We start from the raw sequence: 18832 nt of genomic DNA on the forward strand, positions 1-18832 counted from the left end.
CTTTCATTAGATCAAAAAAAATTTTGGAAAATCAAGTGTTAGCATGCTGTGCATTCATAGTAACTCTACCTGTATTCTTTCAGTGTTAAGTATTTTTTTTTCCTGCAATGAAAGTTTTGTGGCTATTGTAACTACTAAAAGAAATAGAACATTTTAGTATTTTCACATTCTCCAAAATAACTCATTAGATGGGATTAACATTATAAATCTAGTAACCTATTTATATAATTACCAATTAACATGGAGAATATCTTTTTATATCCATATCTTATATATTTCTACTGAACATGAATTTTATTATTTCCTTCTGCAGGTATAAGCCATGCAATGGGAGGAAGAGGAGGAATAAATAGAGGGAATATTAATTAAGTGATCTATAAACTGTGACACTTGTGAATAAGATTGAAGAATCTGTTTTAATATAATGATTGTCAAGTTGAAAAGTGTTTTGTATTTAAATAGGTATGCTCATTTCAACATTCTTTATTAATAAAATGTATTTCAATGTCATAAGGTATCACTGTTTTCTTCATTTCATTTTGATGACTCTTCTTTGCCAGTCAGTTCAAGGACAGTTGTACCAGATTTTGGAGAGGGTCTGCCCTGAACGAGTGGTAACTGCTCTTGCTGTTCTAGTAGGCACATCAATGTTATAGTATTGATCTAAATAAAAGAGAAAACATCCTTTTAATTAAAAAGAAAGTAAAACATTTAAGTTTGTATTGAGTACTGTATTCAATGTCAGTATCATTTCAATATCAAAAGTGGATTTCATTAGCTTTCTGACAAAAAATAATTTGAGTGATGGAATGAATAATCTTTCAGCATCCGCCAGTTAATATTAGGTTCAACACTTGTTGAAATAAGTATTTAAAAATAGTTAATTGGTAGGAGTTGGGGAGGAGACCAGGAAAGGGGAAATCATTTGAAATGTAAATAAAGAATATATCTAATTAAAAAAAAAAGAGGAAAAAATGGTTAATTTAAAAAATATATATAATATATAAGAAATATAAAAAATATATTTCTTAGGCATTCATATTATAGAATCATGGGCAGAATAATTTAGATGACTGGTCTTTCCAAAGTTAAGTATCCTGGGCAATAAGCTTCACTTAATAAAACTGGGTTCCATGAATGTCTTGAACACCTTGTAGACTATAATAATACATACCATCTTAAGAGTCACTTGTGAGAGCAGCAAATACTGTTTCTCCTAACCAGTTTTCTTCTGATGTCCTAACAATGCAGTAAAACTGCTCTGCACTCCTTCTAGTAAATAAAATTAGTGCAACAGTCTTCCTTCATATTGAGTAAGCACTGAAGTTGGGTTTCTTATTTACAGTCATAATTGCACACTTGCTGTTTCCACTTAAATTACATTTGTGCTTCCTCGGGTTAAGATCAACTTGAAGTTCACAAAACTGTCCAATCAACTTACCTTTGGAAAAGGCGTAGTAGTCATAGCCGTCAGGTTTCCTAATGTTAGGCAGTGTTATCACTGAAGTAACAACATTTGGAAACCCTCTCCACATGGTGCTCACTTTGACTTCATTGTGGAGGAAACCTGCGAGCAGAATTTTTAATAAAAGGTTTGAAAGAGTTTACAGCCTTAGAGCTACACAAACCTAGGTTTTGAGTTTGTTCTCTGCCGTGACATTACACCTCACTTGTAGGGCTGTCTTGAGGGATAGAGATTTGTATACAGTGCTTGTTGTTTGCTATTAACTGTCTTGAGTAAACTTTGTTTACCAACAAGAATTGATCTTGGTTATTACTCAGTAAGGCAAATGGATTTGTTTTACATCAATAATCCTAAATGGTTAGTACTTTTATGGCCAATATTTATATTTAATAAGGGTAACTTAATAGGAAAGTATTACTCTTCATGATCAGCATTCTTGACATGGTGAAAATTACCTTTGTCTTGATAAGAGACTCTGGGTACCGAGTAATGGATCCTGAAGGTGTGTGTCTGGAGAGGTCCAACAGCACGCTCAAAGCGGCGCCTTCTCACCTGAGCCGCCTCCCCATACACTGAGTAGCTGACGGCAGGCCGCCTCCCTGTGCACTTCCTCACGGGCTCCTGTTTGTAAGTGTACTGCTGAATGTTGCCACCTGGTACACAGTGGAAAGGCACAACTCAGGGCAATCCACCCAGAAAGGAGCGGCTTACGATTGCCTCACGTTTTTTTTATTTTTTATTTTTGGTTCTTCACAAATATATGCTTAATAATGGCTATTGTTAATGCTGTTCTTGAAATATAGTAATAACTAAGACCTGAAATATGTGTTGAACAAACGAATCCAATAAATTGCATTCTTTTTATCAGTGATTTGAAAGTCCAGATGTGTTATGGTTCACATTGCAGGAGATCTAAATACTTCTTATGGCCTGAAATATTTATTCATTAAAGCTGTTTTATTCCTGCCATTAAGAATACTTTTTGATAGTAATCCTAGCAATTAAAAAGAAAAGACTCCTTAAAGAAGTAATGTCACACTGACAATTGTGTAGTACATACCTCTCTTGAAGAAGTACACAGATTCAGGCCTGTCCTTGTACTTGGCTATGGAAAGAGCAGCCACTACCTTCCCTGTTAGTCCTCCAAAGCCTTTGACAATCTGTTTAGGATACCCAGCATCTGCTACGTCGTTAGTGAAGCGCCAGTACTGAGAATCCTGGTTGTTTACAGGAGAAAATGATGTTAAAGGTTTTGTAGGCATGTTTCTGGATTTCATCCTCAGATTCAAGTATAGGGAGAATACAATAAATTGGTTGAATTTGAATAAGCAGGTCATAAATAGTATCAAATTGTCATTTTTCAAAAAATATATATGATTTCCAAGTTGAAGGTAAGATTTTGTTATGACAAGGGCAACTGCACTGTTTTTTATTCTAAACAGCTTTTGTGTTACCTTAAAGAAGAAAGTCTTTCCTTCGCAGTTGCATCTAGTAAAAACAGTGTCAATAGGAGAGGGAATACCCCAGACTTCAGTAATCCTGCGTGGTGGAGATGGTGGTCTGAACGGATTCAGCATCCAGAAATAATGACCTAAAAATTAAAAAGACTTGTCAATCTGCAGTCTAAATACTAAACTATGTCCCCACAGAAAAGGAAAACACAGAAAAGGGTGATGGTTATAAAGAAAAATGGAGTTAATGTGTTAAAAAAGTACCTGGACATAGAGCCAGGTGAAAAAGAAAATTTGTGTATTTCTAAGCTATTTCTTAGATCCAAAATATAACAAAAGATACTTTGAGATAGTTTAGTTTCTAGTTTTATTTTTTATTTAATTGAAATTAAGGTTGTTTTGAGACAATCTGTACACCTCCCTGGCCTTGAACTCAGAGAGCTCCACCTCCTGGGTGTTGGGATTGAGGGAGTTTGTTGCCACACCCACCTTGATTTTAATTTGTTTTTGTTTTTTGTTTTTTGTTTTATTTATATGTATCTGGGTTTGCAGGGTCCATGTGGAGGTCATGGAGCAACTTGTGGTTGTTGGTTCTTTCCTCCCTCAGTGTAGGTCTCAGAGTGGGAGTCGGTTTTCTCCTGTCTTGGTGCAGGTCTCAAAGGTCAATACAGGCACGGGCCTGATGGTCACCACCCTCCTCCACTGAGTCAGCTATCAGCTCCTTTCTACTTCCCTAAAAAGATCTTTTTGCCCTTGTGACTTAGAGCTCTTGGGTTTCAGTGGTTTATAGAATTGGTGTTAGAACTTAATGACTACTACAATCTATTGAACCTTTACTGTGTACAATTTTTTATTCTTTCCTAATCTGCATTCTAAGACTAAAATAACAGAAAATCCATGGGAAATTTACTAAATTTCCATATTTACTTAATAACTCCAGAACAAAAAAAGTACAGCTTTTCTTACTTCACAGTGGAAGAATAATTTTCTAAGAAAATTGTTCAGAGAATGCAAATTTCTATCACTTCATTTAATTTGAAATTGAAACTTTGAAATCCTATCCACATACAGACATGCATGCGCACAGGCATATACACAGGCACAAAGAAACCTTAAGAGATAATAAGTTCTTTGTTGCATTTATGTACCTAGGTTAATAATGTTCTCATTTACTGTAGAATCATACAATTCAGTTAGCACCTTGTGACTTTGTTCTCAGAAAATGCCAATACAAAGCAGGAAGAAGCAGGTTTATATAATTCATAACTCACCTCGAAATGCAACTAGTGTCCCATTGCGCAGAGTAGTCAATCCATCCACTGGCTTGCCATTGCATAAATTGGTCTCATCTAAAAATCAACAAAAAATTAATACAAAACAAAAGGAAGAAATCAAAAGGCTTAATATAGAACAGAAGGAGGAAAGCAATTTGTTCTTTTCAAATCCTTACGAGATTCTGTTTCCTGTTTACCCTCTGAGTTCTAGTAATGAGAAAAGGAAGTGGTAATGTTCCATAGTTCTGCTTGCCTAACACCATTCAGGAATGTTACATAAAAGTAATAGTGAGGTGTCAGAGGCCAGGTTATCTTGATCTTCATGTATATGAGGTGCTTATTAGACATTGACGTTTTCAGTCACTGAGAAAAGGAGATGTTGCATTGTACTCTCTAAAGGATAATACCTAAATTATTTTGACATTCTCTACCCCATTTCTGCTCCCAACAGACATGTCTGGAGTTAGCCAACAAGTAAGTTTCTGTTGCTAAATACTACTCAGTCTCCTGGATAATAAATATTCTATGATCACTCCTAATCTCTACAGCTATAAGGAAGCTGCAACTAAGCTTGGTAAATTCACGGGTTAGAGTTTGAGATAATGAATCTCCATAGAGAGATACTAGAACAGGAAAGTGACTGAGGTTACCTGAAAGCATGGGATTGATGTGAATGCCTTGATTGAGTGCCCCAGCCAAGCGATCAGTGCCTGGGATAGCACTGGGGAATAGCACAGGGGGCCTGGGGAATAGCACAGGGGGCCTGGGGACCAGAGGCTTTTCTCCTTCACCTCCATCTGCATCTTCATGATTGGGATTGACTTCAGCTGTTTCAGAGTTTGGAGTTTGTTTAGGGACCATGGTGGTTGGCAGTGTGACTTCTAGAGGGGTGGTATTCAGTTCTGGTGTTGTTGAGGTCGTCTTTGGAGGAGATGGTGTAGTTTTTGGTTTTTTCACTCTTGTTGTCTTTGGCTTTTTGGTAGAGGTGGCCTTCTTGGGTGCTTTGGTTGGCTTTTTGGTAGAGGCGGGCTTGGGTGCTTTGGTTGGTTTCCGTGGCTTTAGAGTTGTCTTAGAATCATCAGAATCAGGTGCAGGAGTTGTTTCTTCAGGTTCGTTCTGAATCTCTTCTGCTGGAGCAGTTACTTTGGGTGCAAGAGTTGTTGCTTTCAGAGTAGTGATTTTGGGTGATGTGGTATCTTGAGTTGTAGATGTTATTTGAGTGGTGGTACTTGCTTTTGTTTCAGTAGTCTCTTCTGGTATGATTGTTGTCTCTGTTGTCCTCTTAGGGGCGACCGTTGTAGCTTGGGTTGTGTCTTTTTCTGTTGTCTTCTCTTTAGCAGTTGTCATTTCAGGTTTGTTTACCTCAGGAGTCTCAGTTGGTGGTACAGCGGGCTCCTTGGGATTATTTTCAAGAGCCTTTGGTGTGGGTGCCTCTGCAACCTCAGCTGTTACTTCATCAGGGATCTTGGGAGTAGTAGGTTCAAGCTCCTCAGGGAGGGTGGGTTCCGGCTCCTTGGGGGTGGTAGGTGCTGGCTCTTTAGGGGTGGTGGGTTCAGGTTCCTTGGGGGTGGTGGGAGCTGGATCCTTGGTTGTGGGAGCTGGTTCCTTGGGGGTGGTAGGTTCAGGCTCCTTGGGGGTGGTGGGTTCAGGCTCCTTGGGGGTGGTGGGTTCAGGCTCCTTGGGGGTGGTGGGTTCAGGCTCCTTGGGGGTGGTGGGTTCAGTCTCCTTGGGGGTGGTGGGTTCAGGTTCCTTGGGGGTGGGTTCAGGCTCCTTGGGGGTGGTGGGTTCAGGCTCCTTGGGGGTGGGTTCAGGCTCCTTGGGAGTGGTGGGTTCAGGCTCCTTGGGGGTGGTGGGTTCAGGTTCCTTGGGAGTGGTGGGTTCAGGCTCCTTGGGGGTAGTGGGTTCAGGCTCCTTGGGGGTGGTGGGTTCAGGCTCCTTGGGGGTGGTGGGTTCAGGCTCCTTGGGGGTGGTGGGTTCAGGCTCCTTGGGGGTGGGTTCAGGCTCCTTGGGGGTGGTGGGTTCAGGCTCCTTGGGGGGGGTGGGTTCAGGCTCCTTGGGGGTGGTGAGTTCAGGCTCCTTGGGGGTGGTGGGAGCTGGTTCCTTGGGAGTTGTGGATTCAGGTTTCTTGGTGGTGGGAGCTGGCTCCTTGGGAGTTGTGGGTTCAGGTTTCTTGGTGGTGGGAGCTGGCTCCTTGGGAGTGATGGGTTCAGGCTCCTTGGGGGTGGTGGGAGCTGGCTCCTTGGGAGTTGTGGATTCAGGTTTCTTGGTGGTGGGAGCTGGCTCCTTGGGAGTTGTGGGTTCAGGTTTCTTGGTGGTGGGAGCTGGCTCCTTGGGAGTGGTGGGTTCAGGCTCCTTGGGGGTGGTGGATTCTGGCTCCTTGGGGGTGGGAGCTGGCTCCTTGGGGGTGGTGGGAGCTGGCTCCTTGGTGGTAGGTTCAGGCTTCTTGGTAGTAGTGGGAGCTGAGTTCTTGGGAGTTGCAGATGTGGGTTCAGCATCTTTAGCAGATGTTTTCTCTGCACTCCGTGTCTCCTTAGCTGAAGTAGTCTTCTCTTTTTTACTGGTGGAAGACTGTTTATTTGTTTCAGTAGTCTCCTTTGTTTCAACTGTTGTCTCTTTATTGGAAGCTGAAGATGCCTCTTTAGAGGTCTCAGAATTAGGTGGAATGCTGGGTTTAGGAGTTACTGGTTTTGCAGCTGTAGTCTTGGGAGCTGTGGTGACTTTGATGTGTGGAGTAGTAGGAGGGTCCGGAGGTGGGGTGAGCCTGGGCTCCCCGTTGTCCAGTCCGCTTCCAGCTTCATCTACCACCGGTGGCTCTGGATTAGGTTTCTTTTTAGGGGTGTTTTTCTTGTTATCTTTTACTAGAGGAAAAAAATAAAATCTTGTTATTTTGAAGTGACAGCTTGAAGTCATCAAAGTGGTCAGTGGCATGAATGCATGTCTGTGTTTGTGTTCTTTGCCCCTCATTTGATCCACGCATGCCACCCACCCCCATTCTGTAGTGTTCAGTGTTGTCCCCTCCTTCCTGGAATCGTGACTCCAACCTCTAATAGCTTCTTTACACTAACTCCTACAAAGGTTCCTACTGAGGATTTGGTTCCAGTCTTTGCAACTAACTGGTTTCTACTGAACCTAGCTGCAATACATAAGGCTATGAGCTGCTCCTTTTCAACTGCGTTGTTAAACTCAATAGTTCACAGGACATCGGCAAGTAGGCTGTCAAGGCAATAGATTCTATTTAAAATTCCCCATAGCAACTACCCTTTATGGGAGCTACTAAGCCTAAAGAGCCTTTCACTGATAAGAGTTCTGCTTAGCAAATTTGTATTCCACTTCCATCAAGAGCAAGATTCTTGCAGTGACTTGAAGTTAGACTGTCTAGCTGGCAGACTGAAGAATGTTTCAGAGAAACTACCGTCACCCAGGGGAACTGTTGCTCAAAATTCTAGTACTTACTAGAGAAAGAATATATTTTAGAATTTCAGGAAATACAAATAACAGATCAGATGGAATCTCCTTTCAGGGAAAAACAGCCCATTCTTTAACTTGCAGAGAAAAAGTGCTACAGATGTGATTTTAAAAATAAGAAAATGGGGGCTGGAGAGATGGCTCAGCGGGTAAGAACACTAACTGCTCTTCCGAAGGTCCTGAGTTCAAATCCCAGCAACCACATGGTGGCTCACAACCATCCGTAATGAAATCAGATGCCCTCTTCTGGTGTGTCTGAAGACAGCTACAGTGTACTTACATATAACAATAAATAAATCTTTAAAAAAAAATAAAAAAATAAAAATAAAAATAAGAAAATAATAAAGAGCAATAACAGGAGTGATAATCTTGCCTTTCCCTGGAGGTTTAAGAGAATGTCAAGGATTAATGTTAGGAAAACACTACATATATTTATGTTAAATAAAATCATAGAAGGGAAAACAATAGCTGGGGGCAGAAAGGGAAGAGAAGACGGTGATCAGATAGGAAGGAATTGCAACAGACTCACAAACTACTGTCTCCAGTACCGTCCTATGTTTCTACAGTTACAGCATCTTCTAATCCCTTGCTGTGAAGCATTACTTAGCTACTTACCACTGATTATCTATAAGGACTATTCATTTGGCACTTTTTAAGCTATTTCCATAGTTACATACTCCCCAAATTTTGAGATCTCAAACTATTCTATCAACACACATTACTGTTTAAAAAATTATTGTTAACATGGCATTGATAGAGTCTTTGATCTTTATCAATGCTCAAACCTTTTGGGTTCTTCTGTAATTCTCTATTAGCTGAATTTTTGGAAGACTTGATTTTCCGAATAGTTGAAGAGGAAGAGGAGGAGGAGGAGGACTCTTGATTTTCAGAAACAGAATGTTCTATAAATCAAATAAAAAGTTTGATCACACCAACTGTGATTTAGAACAAAACAAAGAAAAAAAAATCCTGCTGGTCCACATGCAATAAGAAAGGCTGATAGCTGGTCTCCGAGCACTGGAGTGTGCTGTCACTTTATGGGTAATGCAACTACTTGCTTTGTAAAGCTGTCAGCTAAAAGCAAGGCATCTTAGTTCATCACATAAACTAACAGTAGAACTTTCCCCTGATTTTCCAATACCTGCTGAATTTTACATAATCTAATTCTGTGAAAAACAGAGGGAAAAAAACCTGAAAGTTTTCTTTCTTTCTTTTTTTTTTTAATGAGATTTACCACTTCTGAGAAGTCCCATGCTGGGTTTGGTAAGTAAGGGCTAAAAATATCCCAAAGGTTTATATTTTGGCTTAGATTTTAACTTAAATCAAATAAACAAAAAATGTGAGGAGTGCTTCATGATAAAAAGATGACGCTTTGAGGATATTCATATGAATAGTCCACCTACAGGTTATTTCAGTTACGAAATCGCCTGTAGTGATGGCTGTCATCTTCCTACCTTCTGTTATCTCCTCAGATTCTACAACTTTCTTAGTCTTCCTTTTTGGTGATTTGGGTGAGCGTTTGGTGGTTGATTTGATGGTGTGAGATGCTCCTGGAGGCGGAGGTGCAGTCTTTGGAGGTGGTGATGTGGGATTATGCACTGAGGCCAAGCAAGACAGATTGATTAGCATCCCATTTAGACTCATCAGCAGTGCTAACTGAAGAAGGTTGGATTCATGGGGTTTCCAGACGTGAAACTGATAAGTGTCAATAGAGGACAGCTGGTAGGTAGCCCAACACAAGGAACCCCAATAATTCAGAACATTGCTATAAAACAGTGATTCCCAAACTGGAAAATTATGATAGAAAAGAGTCCCAAGAGGTCAACGCTCTAAATGTTAGTTGTAGGCTTCTAAGTATCTACCTCTTTGACCTTGGAATAGAGGCCAAACTATTGAACATTTTCTCGGCTTTAAGTGAGATGTGTGTATCCCACAATGCTAAAGAGGAATACCCACACAAAACAAGTTGTAATTCTATGAGCTTCATCTATCTTGCCATCATTCCACAATTATAAAAATAATACTGCATATGGATCATGGGAAAAATCATGCACTAGGCAGCATAATAATTATATATTTCCTGTTTTCGTGTGAATTTAAGTCAAATAATGCCAGTGTGCCTTGATTATTATAAAAGTTGTGTGGGCATATTTTGAAGATTTCACAGACATGTTACCCTTCCCAAGTTAACACACACTAATAGTTTGACATGTCTTCTTTGCCTTTTATCCCTCCCCCACCCTACCCCACTCCTCGGCATCTAAAAGAGGAAGGAAGCATGGGGCATTCCTGGGAATTGGAAGAAAGGAGAGGGGTTTGAAGGAGAAGAAACAGCAGTGGAGATGGGGAAGAGAAGTGGTACAAACACCCTGATGTTCCCTCCATCCCTTCAGAAACCTTCCTATTTCCAGGAACTGGGCACCATACCTCACCCTCTTTCTCCTCCCCTTAACGAAAACGCCAAATTGAGTAACAGCTCTGCCGGGTACTAGTTCGCGATTGTGGCCAAAACAGATAACCTTTCAGGCTTCTCTCCACCCACCCACACTGGGAAGCGATTGGATTACTATGACTCCTGCCTGTTCTCAAAGTGTTACAATTTTTAGATAGATCCCAATAAACAGTACTTACAGCAACCCTGAAACAACTTAGTAGTAAGTTTCAGTGCTGTTTTAAATGAAATTCTGAAGCTCTGGAGTATTATTTCATTTTTAGTTGGGACCCTATCTACATGAAATCTGTGAATGGAGTGGCCTTACGCTGCCTCAGTTCCTCTGCGTCCTACCTCAGCTGTAGGTATACTTCAGAAGCACAGGGTACTGGGAGTATTTACTATGATGATGACGGTCTCTCTGTGACTCATCCCCCAATCTTCTTCCCTATCCATCCTCTGTCAAAACAACTTCTTGGGGTATTCGGGAGGTAGGGTGTTGTTTGGTTTGGTTTGATTTGGTTTTGGCTTGTCTCGTGGCCAAAATAATTATCAAGGTAGTGAGAAAATAGATATCCCCATCATGGTGCCTTCTGAAAACAGCAGGAATGCTAAGCTCTGGGGTTTTGAAATAAGGGCGTTGTTTCTAGTATTTTTAGAACACTTCCTGTAAAAATATTGACCCGCTAGGAAACAGCCCTCAACTCTGCTGATTAAGTTTCTAAAAAAAATTAGGAGGCACAACCTAACTAAAAAACATGGTCAAATTATGCAAGCAATACTTATCTCAAATTTGCCTCCACAGATACTCACATTTTGACAAAGAATGGTTAAGAACAAACATTGGAGATGAAGGCATTCTATCATTTTAAGTTTTAAAAAAAGAGGCCAGGTGGTGGTGGGACACACCTGTAATCCCAGTACTCTGGGAGACAGAGGCAGGTGGATTTCTGAGTTCAAGGCCAGCCTGGTCTACAGAGTGAGTTCCAGGACATCCAGGGCTACCCAGAGAAACCCTGTCTCGAAAAAGAAACGAAATCCCGCCCCCCCAAAAAAGAGGCGGGGCAGGTTATACTGTGAAAGTATTGCTTCAAGGTGTAATGGCCAGAGATGATTTAAATAAGACTGTCCCTCTCCCTTTTATTGACTTTGTCACTCACCAGCTTTGTGTAGAGACTGCTGAAGGGACAGGAAGGATAGGAAGGAACATATAACTAATTAATTGAGGTACTAACTTTTTAGCATTGTTGCCTGTAAAGTTGGTGACTAGTTAGTTTATATGAAGAAGGTAGAAGTGTTCAGCCTTTAAATATATACTCAGACATTAAAACTCAAAGCACAGAGAGCTCTAAGGGTAGCTGATTTTGTGAAATCAGTACCATTAGGTGGGGACAAGTTTTCAACTGTAGAGGAGGCACCTTGGAAGATAAAAGGTTGTACACTCAGCCCCTGTCCCCCTTGCTAGAGAACCAGAGATCCTGGTGCTTCTAGAGCTTTGGTGAGGCTCCTGTTGAAAGACGCTTTCTTTCATTTGTCTTTGTGAAACAAAAGTATTATGAAGCAGCTTATACATTCGTAAAATCAAGAACTCAGCTGTGCATTAGCCATCCGTGAAGCCAAGGCATGGACTGGGCTGACTGTGCCCAGTAGCACTGCCTCGGGGCCCTGGTTCTTACCTTCCTCACAGAAGCTGGCATAATCTGGACAGCACTTGCCAAACTGCTTACACTGGGAGTCACAGTCACACTCCCTTCCTCGTGCGAAGGACTCGAAGCAGCGTCCTTTGCAGGATAGCTCTGCCCAGAGCAAAACAGATTATTAAATATCATGAATTATTACTCACAAAGCAATACTTACAGATCTCGTAGCATTTCTCATCTGACAGCTGCCTAGAGTCCCAAGGATGGGGTGCTTCTAAGTCTCCAATTTGGAATTTGGAGTACACACATCATCAACTATGAAAAACTAACTTTAAAGGGATGATGTCCAAATAAAGACCGCCTAAGTTAGGGAAAAAATTTGATGAACTGGGCCATTGTTCTTTCCCCTGTAACACACCAAGAGACAGCCCAGTGCTGCCTGAGAATTACGTATGTGAAGACACAATAGAAAGCTAGAAAAGAGTTATACAGCAAACTGCCCTCATATGAGGTCCTTCATCTTTTCACACCACTGACACCATTTCTTTGTAATAAATTTGTGCTAATTGAATCTTCATATTTTAAAACAACATATCCCAAGAAACTAGTTGAGCAGGCCACTACTCAAGTCAAAAGTCACTTACAATGCGGAGACTCTTAAAATGACAAACTGGGCACAGAATAAGATTGAAAGATTTCAGTTAATCCCATGGTGTGGACTGTGCTAGGAGGCCTGCTTGTTCCAGAAGGAAGTTTGGTGGGAAGTCGAAATACTTTACCCAACACAAAAACTGTACAACACTATAGTTAACCATCTCCACATGCAAATGCTAACGCAAATATAACTTTTACAGCTTTTAGTTATAGCATTTATAAATTGAATATTATGTGTCTGAATCTATTACAAGAAATGACTCAAATTTTGTTCAATAGTAATACTCTCATAATTTAGAACTTTGAGGCTTTGAAATTAATCATTCAAGCCTGGAATTCTCTTGATCTTTAAAATAGTCTCTTCAGGAGGCAGAGGCAGCGGATCTTAGAAACACATTTACTACCAAAAGTTCAAATAGTATATGTAAAAGTTCTATGCCTATTGATCCTTTTGAGGAAACTCTTTGAAAGGCTCATCTCTAAGCAATCAAAACTTAACCATCAATGAAGAAGTACCTTCCTTTTTACTTGATACCTACCTAGTCACAGTGCTAAGTCTTCACTTCGAACATTTCACATGCAAGCAGTCAACACATAGGTGCAAGTGGCAAATGCTTCTGTTCACTACCCCGGTAATCAGAAGCCTTGAAACCATCGTTAGGTATATACAGTGCACTTCAACGTTTGTGCAAGGAAAGGCACTTCAACAAAGGAGGTGGGAGGAAGGAAGGACAGAGCTGCGAAGGGGTACAAAAGCAGGCTCAGGACAGACAGTGCGCTGGACAGACAGTGCCAGCTTTTAGAACTTACCTGTAGTGCAGACTCTCTTGAAATCAGGACAGCACTCCATGTAGTGTTGACAGTTATAATCACAGTTGCAGGTGGCATCTCTAGAATACCCTTCCCCACATCTCCCTGCACAGCTTGATAAATCTAAAAGTACACAATACTAGGGTAAACATGGCCAAACCATTTCGAACAGGAGAGACCTACTAAGGGGAACAAGGCCACCAGAAAAGGGGAGTTTTAACCGCCGGGCAGTGCTGGGAAGAATGCACACTGATGGACGTAGCTGATGTCTGGGCGAGCCTTTATGTAACCTTAGTGATGTTGCTTTATTCTTCACTAAACTGGGATTATAGATAAACTTTTGAAAGTCAAGCTAAGTATGCTTACGTAAGGAGTGGTAATTCTGAGGGAAGGGGGCAGTGATAACTGTAGAGATTAATGCTATCATGACTACTAGTGGCCATTTTTGAACAATCTTATGCCAGGGACTGAGTCATTTGTTCTCTCCAAGACTTACAAAAATGTTTCTAAAAAAGTATTACTAGCCGTATCTAAGGTGAAAATGACACAGGCCAGATGCGGGAGCATATGCCTTTAATCCTAGCACTTGGGAGGCAGAGGCAGTGGATCCCTGTGAGTTTGAGGTGAACCTGATCTACAGACCAAATTCCAGAACAGCCAGGGCTACACAGAGAAACCCTGTCTTGGAGGGAAAAAAAAAGATAACAGAAATTTTAATAACTTCTCCAATGACATACAGTAAGTTACTGAATGTATATGTGTATATGTATATATATATGTGTGTATATATATATATATACACACAGAGTGTATATGTGTATATGTGTGTGTATATATAGATAAATATACAGCTATATCTGTGTGTATCAACTAATAGATATCAATTGATATATATGCATTATTTGCACATCCCATTTACTCTCATAAATGCCTGACTATATGATTATCCTGAACAAATAACCCATTTTGACTTCTCAAACTCATGTATCTGAATTTGAAGCAGAATTCTTCACTAATTCTATTGCCCCTCACTTCTATAATAAAATTAGAACATGCTGGTTGGTCCAGCACGGACTCTCCTAAGTGCTCTCTGTTGGGAGTAGTGAGAGAGACCTCTTGCAATAGGATCGGGGTGTGGACATAAAGGTCGTGAACTTGGCGTTTGGGAACAAGCAAACAATAGCGATGGGATGGAATAATTAGACTCAAATATTTCTAAACACCATTTGGCAGACATCACTGCAAAATCTTCCCCAAAAGATAGCAGCATGACTGTAACAATGGAATCCACCTCTGGAATGTCCCAATCCATAGGCAGACGTTAAAACGCACTGAAAAAAATCTCGAGAGAATCCAGGAAGGTTAAAGTCTTAATACATACACAAACAATAAAGAGCAGGATAGCTCTGAGAAGGATTGCTTACACACATATGTGCACAGTACATACAAAAATGCGTATAGTGTATGTATATAAATACATATATATAAAGGGGAAAGAATGAGAAGAGGTTGAGAAGGCAAGACAAGCAGACAAAACAACATCAAAAGATTATGCTTTTACACTTAGCAGATGTCTAGAACAAATCCACGTATTTTTCATAGGTGGTCTGTTATAATCTTAAGCTTATTGGTATTTACTTAAATCACTAGAGTGTGATGGTGTGTGTGTGTGTGTGTGTGTGTGTGTGTGTTACATGCATGTGTGCATGCACATGTGGAGGCCAGAGGACTGTGTCTGCTCCTCTCTGTCACGTTCCGCCTCATCTGCTGGGCAAGGATGTCTCACTGAGCCTGGAACTTGTCATCGGAGTTAGTCTGCTCTGCCACTGAGCTCCAGGATCAGCCTGTCTTGACTCCCAGAGCTCGGATTGGAGGCATGCACTTCTGCATCTAGCTTGTCACATGGGTGCTGGGATCTGAAATCCAGTCCTCATACTTGTGCATCCGACAGTTTACCCCCAAACCATCATCTCCCAGTCCCACTGATTGTCATATTAATTTTCATAAACTTTCATTGTTTCACAAAGAAAGGGAGTGTCTTAGAACACAGCCATGTTGTGAATCTTAATACCGCATGAGAAAGCCTAAGGCTTTGAGACAGGGGACTGTGGCCGTCATTCCTAACTCAGCATTTATATTTGGTTTCTGTGGTTCCCCACCTGGTTTTATCTGAGTGATTCTGAAACCATGCTCAAGCAAACTGTGATCTATTGTGTTCCAATTCAATGAGAAGTTTAGAGATTTTACCAGAAATGTCTCTTTTAAAAATAAAATGCCACTGTAATAATTATGGATATTTGTTTTCCTCCCTCTCATGTCCAAGGGAACACACCACACTTTATTAAAGATGTATGTTACCAGGACCAAGTAACGTAATCCTCGTTCTGAACGTAAGCCTCGTTCTGAACGTAATCCTCATTCTGAACGTAAGCCCCGTGCTGTCTGCTCTCTCCACCTTGGCTGTGCTGAGTGTACAGCAGGCTCTCAAAATAGGACTTTACTTGGAAGGACTGAACTTTGCAATATTATAACAAGAAATGGCATTCAGATTTGTAGGGTGAATAGTCCCTGCAAGGAAGAGAGAGCACTTAAGGCTAATGAATTTCCATTTGGAACACTATAAATATGCACTATAATATGCTTTCTATGTCAACATGATGCTCAAGTAAGAATTTATTACCTTATAATGCTTTATAAAAATCTATTCGATGTAGAAGTTTGGTTAAATTTGTCAACATACCTACTTATTTTAAATATATGGTAGTAATATAGGTTTATAAAATGTGAATCTTTTCTTTATAAGTTTTCTTGGCCAACATATCAATATTTCCTTATCCTATCAAAGGAATTCTTGTGGCTTGTTAAATCTTATCTCCTGTGATTTCTTCAGTAGCTCATGCAGTAAATATAGAATGACACAGAGAACGTTCAACTGTCCCCTCCACAGAGATGATCGTGAGCCAATCCATATTTTTACAGGCAAAATATGTACAAAAGCACTATCATAATGAAACCAATTACTCTGCATGATAACTTAAAATGCTAATAAAACATTTTACTTTAAAAAGGTGTCAACATATAACCAAGTTTGTCAACATACAACCAAAACCTGTTATTTAAATATTACATTTTTTTCATTTCTTTTGATGGTATTATGTATCTCCAGCATGATTTTATTATGTAAATGTCTGTATTTTACTTTTTTAATTCGGGTAAAAAAAAAAAACTGAGGGAACAGAGGAGGGGCATTATTTTTTATCAAAACTCAGAACTCCTTCAAAGCTCTCACAGTGCAGCAGGAAAGATGAGAATTCCAAAAAACACGCAGATGTATTGTGTGATTTCAGGTTTAGGGCTGCAACATGTTAAACTCCTTGAAACGCATAGGCTTAGGAATATATTGTTGTCTTTGTTTCCATAAAAGCCAACTGGGTGCTTAATAGCAATGATTGAATAGAAGCGCTTTTTGATGCTGGAGTTACCTTGAGATGAAACTTGCTGAATCAAGAAAACAGGAAGCAGCAGCGACAAGCAGACGGGAAGTATTTTCCACCCCATGGTTGTTCTCAGCTGCAACGCCCTTGCCTGAGATAAAACAAAAGCATCAGAAACCTTGCTCTTTAATCTCACCACTAATAATGTGTCTGTCATGCACAGCCTTCAGAAACTTTCAAAATGTGATTCAGTAACAAGCCACTCTGTTCTTAGAACGAAAGCCATGGGCCATCAGCTTGAATTCCTGAGAAAGCAGTTGTTCTGTTAATATAATAAAAAAGTAAGCCACCTCAGTTAAATTACCGACCACTGTGATACCTCAGAAGAATAGCAGAAAGCAGGCTTATTTTAGAACATGTTGGAAGAGTAGTCTGTACTCACAGTGCGAGGCTTAAATCGTGTCCTGGAGATAAAAATGAGCAGCTTCAATAAAATTGAGTTTAGCAATAGCAGCCAAGCTGTCTTTCCAACCTTCCAACCTTCCAACCTAACTCAGTATCAATTCACAGACTTCTGACAGGTATCTCACAGAAGTATGATTCTTTTCAAAACTTTCTAACTACTGTCCTTTTTCGAACACACTTAAGGAAGGCACACTTAACTCTACGAAAAGCATATTAACCCCAACACTTACCTGTAAAAGGAGAGATGAATTTCTCCAGCGTGCTGGAAGTCTTATATAGCAGTGCAGATGGATTGGGATGAACCAATTAGTCCAAAGGTTAGGCAAAATCAACAGTGACAACCTATGAAATCAAGCTTTCCTCATTCGTTGGATGGAGGCCCAGACGACTAGACTTAGGCAACATCTGGAAAACACTTCCATTAAGAAAAATGACTACTACAAAATAAAGTTAGATTTATTGGCCAAAACACATTTCTAATTTCTAAGTGAAGTGAACAAATTGTTCTGAGATGGTAACCCATTCTGGAAGCCTTTGAGTAGCATGCAAGGCAGCCGGCTCTAAACGCCTCAAGCCGGCGCTGTTCCTTCCTTCTTGGCATTAATCTAGTAAGGTGCTTCTGATGCATCTCTAATGTTAGCCTGGGATGAAAAGGGTCATGAACTTATATCAATAGTGTAACATCATGCTTCTTCTTCCTCCTCTTCCTCTTCCTTCCCTTCCTCCTCCTCCCCCTTTCTTCTTTGAATTCCCATTTCTGTAGGGCACAGAAAAAAAAATACCCTTCATTCACCCAAAGGTAAAATATCCACACACTGGGGTTTCAGGCTTCATTACCATGAAAAAGCTTGCATTAAAACACTATTGAAAACCTTCCTCGCTGACGCCAGCCTGTAGTCCCATCTGCTTTTTGGGAAACTGAGGCAAGAGACTCACAACCCTAAGCAGAGGAACCCAGATTGAATATCACAGTTGGACTCTGCCTCAAAAAAGAAAAAACCCATAAAATGAAAACTGTATTTCCCATAGTCCTTTTATTTAAGGACTAGACCAACAGTGTTTAGAAAAGATCTTTTTAGTTTCTAGTTAGTTTCCCTGCCTGAGGAAGTGTAAACCCGCAACCTTTCAGCTCAGCTGCAAGTTTTATTCCATTTGCACATGAAACGTCCTTGTTCATACTGTTCTTACCTCACATAAACTTTCATCCAGGTCTCAGCACCTTCCAAACCCTTGTCCGGCGTCAACCCAAATCACATTTAAGATTACAGTCAACAAATGTAATGCATTGTATTGGTATCAGCTGTCCATTTGTCTCTGAACACCAACTGACATTGATTTCCTGAAGAATATATCTGGAGTTTACTGCCAACCTAGGGCCTAGTGCTTCACTGAGATTGTGTGTGTGTACAAGACATGTTTGGTGAATCAATCCTGAATTTTGCCATCTACAATATATTTAGAAGACTTTGCATTTAGTAATCACAGAATACCTTTACGTAGAATTATCATCACCTATATTTAATAAATAAGAAGATAAAATAACTAGCAAAGAATGTGGCCATCCTCAGAACCAGGATCCAAACCCATGGCTTGTATGAGTGCCCTCCTCTTTCTATAGTATCCCATGCTGGAGGAAACCCATCACTTCAGTATGTAATCCTTACATTTGAACGCATCTCAGATGAGTATATAAAGAGAGCATAGAGGCTGTCTACCCAGCCCTCTGGCAACACCTCGGAATCC

The 18832-nt window shown here is 40.3% G+C and overlaps 2 protein-coding genes across 10 annotated transcripts in view; one reads left to right on the forward strand and one right to left on the reverse strand.

The window, feature by feature from the left end:
• The window catches only part of Tpr (translocated promoter region, nuclear basket protein), a 51853-nt gene extending 51340 nt beyond the window's left edge, over positions 1–513 (forward strand). For all 4 annotated transcript variants that reach the window (XM_052200567.1, XM_052200568.1, XM_052200569.1 and 1 more), the window contains one exon: positions 314–513. In XM_052200567.1, the coding sequence (XP_052056527.1) occupies positions 314–369 (56 nt within the window). In that variant the 3' untranslated portion in view covers positions 370–513. The remainder of the gene's footprint in view (positions 1–313) is intronic.
• Prg4 (proteoglycan 4) lies at positions 469–17395 on the reverse strand. Of its 6 annotated transcripts, XM_052200573.1 has the most exons (13): positions 17067–17134; positions 16673–16775; positions 13191–13313; positions 11763–11882; positions 9110–9253; positions 6401–7048; positions 4841–6286; positions 4188–4265; positions 2920–3056; positions 2526–2682; positions 1921–2118; positions 1442–1567; positions 469–663 (listed from the first exon to the last, which is right to left on the reverse strand). In XM_052200573.1, the coding sequence occupies exons 2-13, from the start codon at positions 16746–16748 to the stop codon at positions 566–568; spliced, it is 3351 nt and encodes a 1116-aa protein (XP_052056533.1). In that variant the 5' UTR covers positions 16749–16775; positions 17067–17134; the 3' UTR covers positions 469–565. The 6 variants fall into 6 exon arrangements, with proteins under 6 accessions (XP_052056533.1, XP_052056532.1, XP_052056531.1 ...); XM_052200572.1 differs by lacking the exon at positions 17067–17134 and adding an exon at positions 17320–17395 and having other exon boundaries at positions 4841–7048; XM_052200571.1 differs by having other exon boundaries at positions 4841–7048.
• Between the last annotated feature and the right edge of the window lie 1437 nt (positions 17396–18832).

Source organism: Apodemus sylvaticus, chromosome 12, assembly GCF_947179515.1.
Source record: "Apodemus sylvaticus chromosome 12, mApoSyl1.1, whole genome shotgun sequence".
NCBI lineage: Eukaryota > Metazoa > Chordata > Mammalia > Rodentia > Muridae > Apodemus > Apodemus sylvaticus.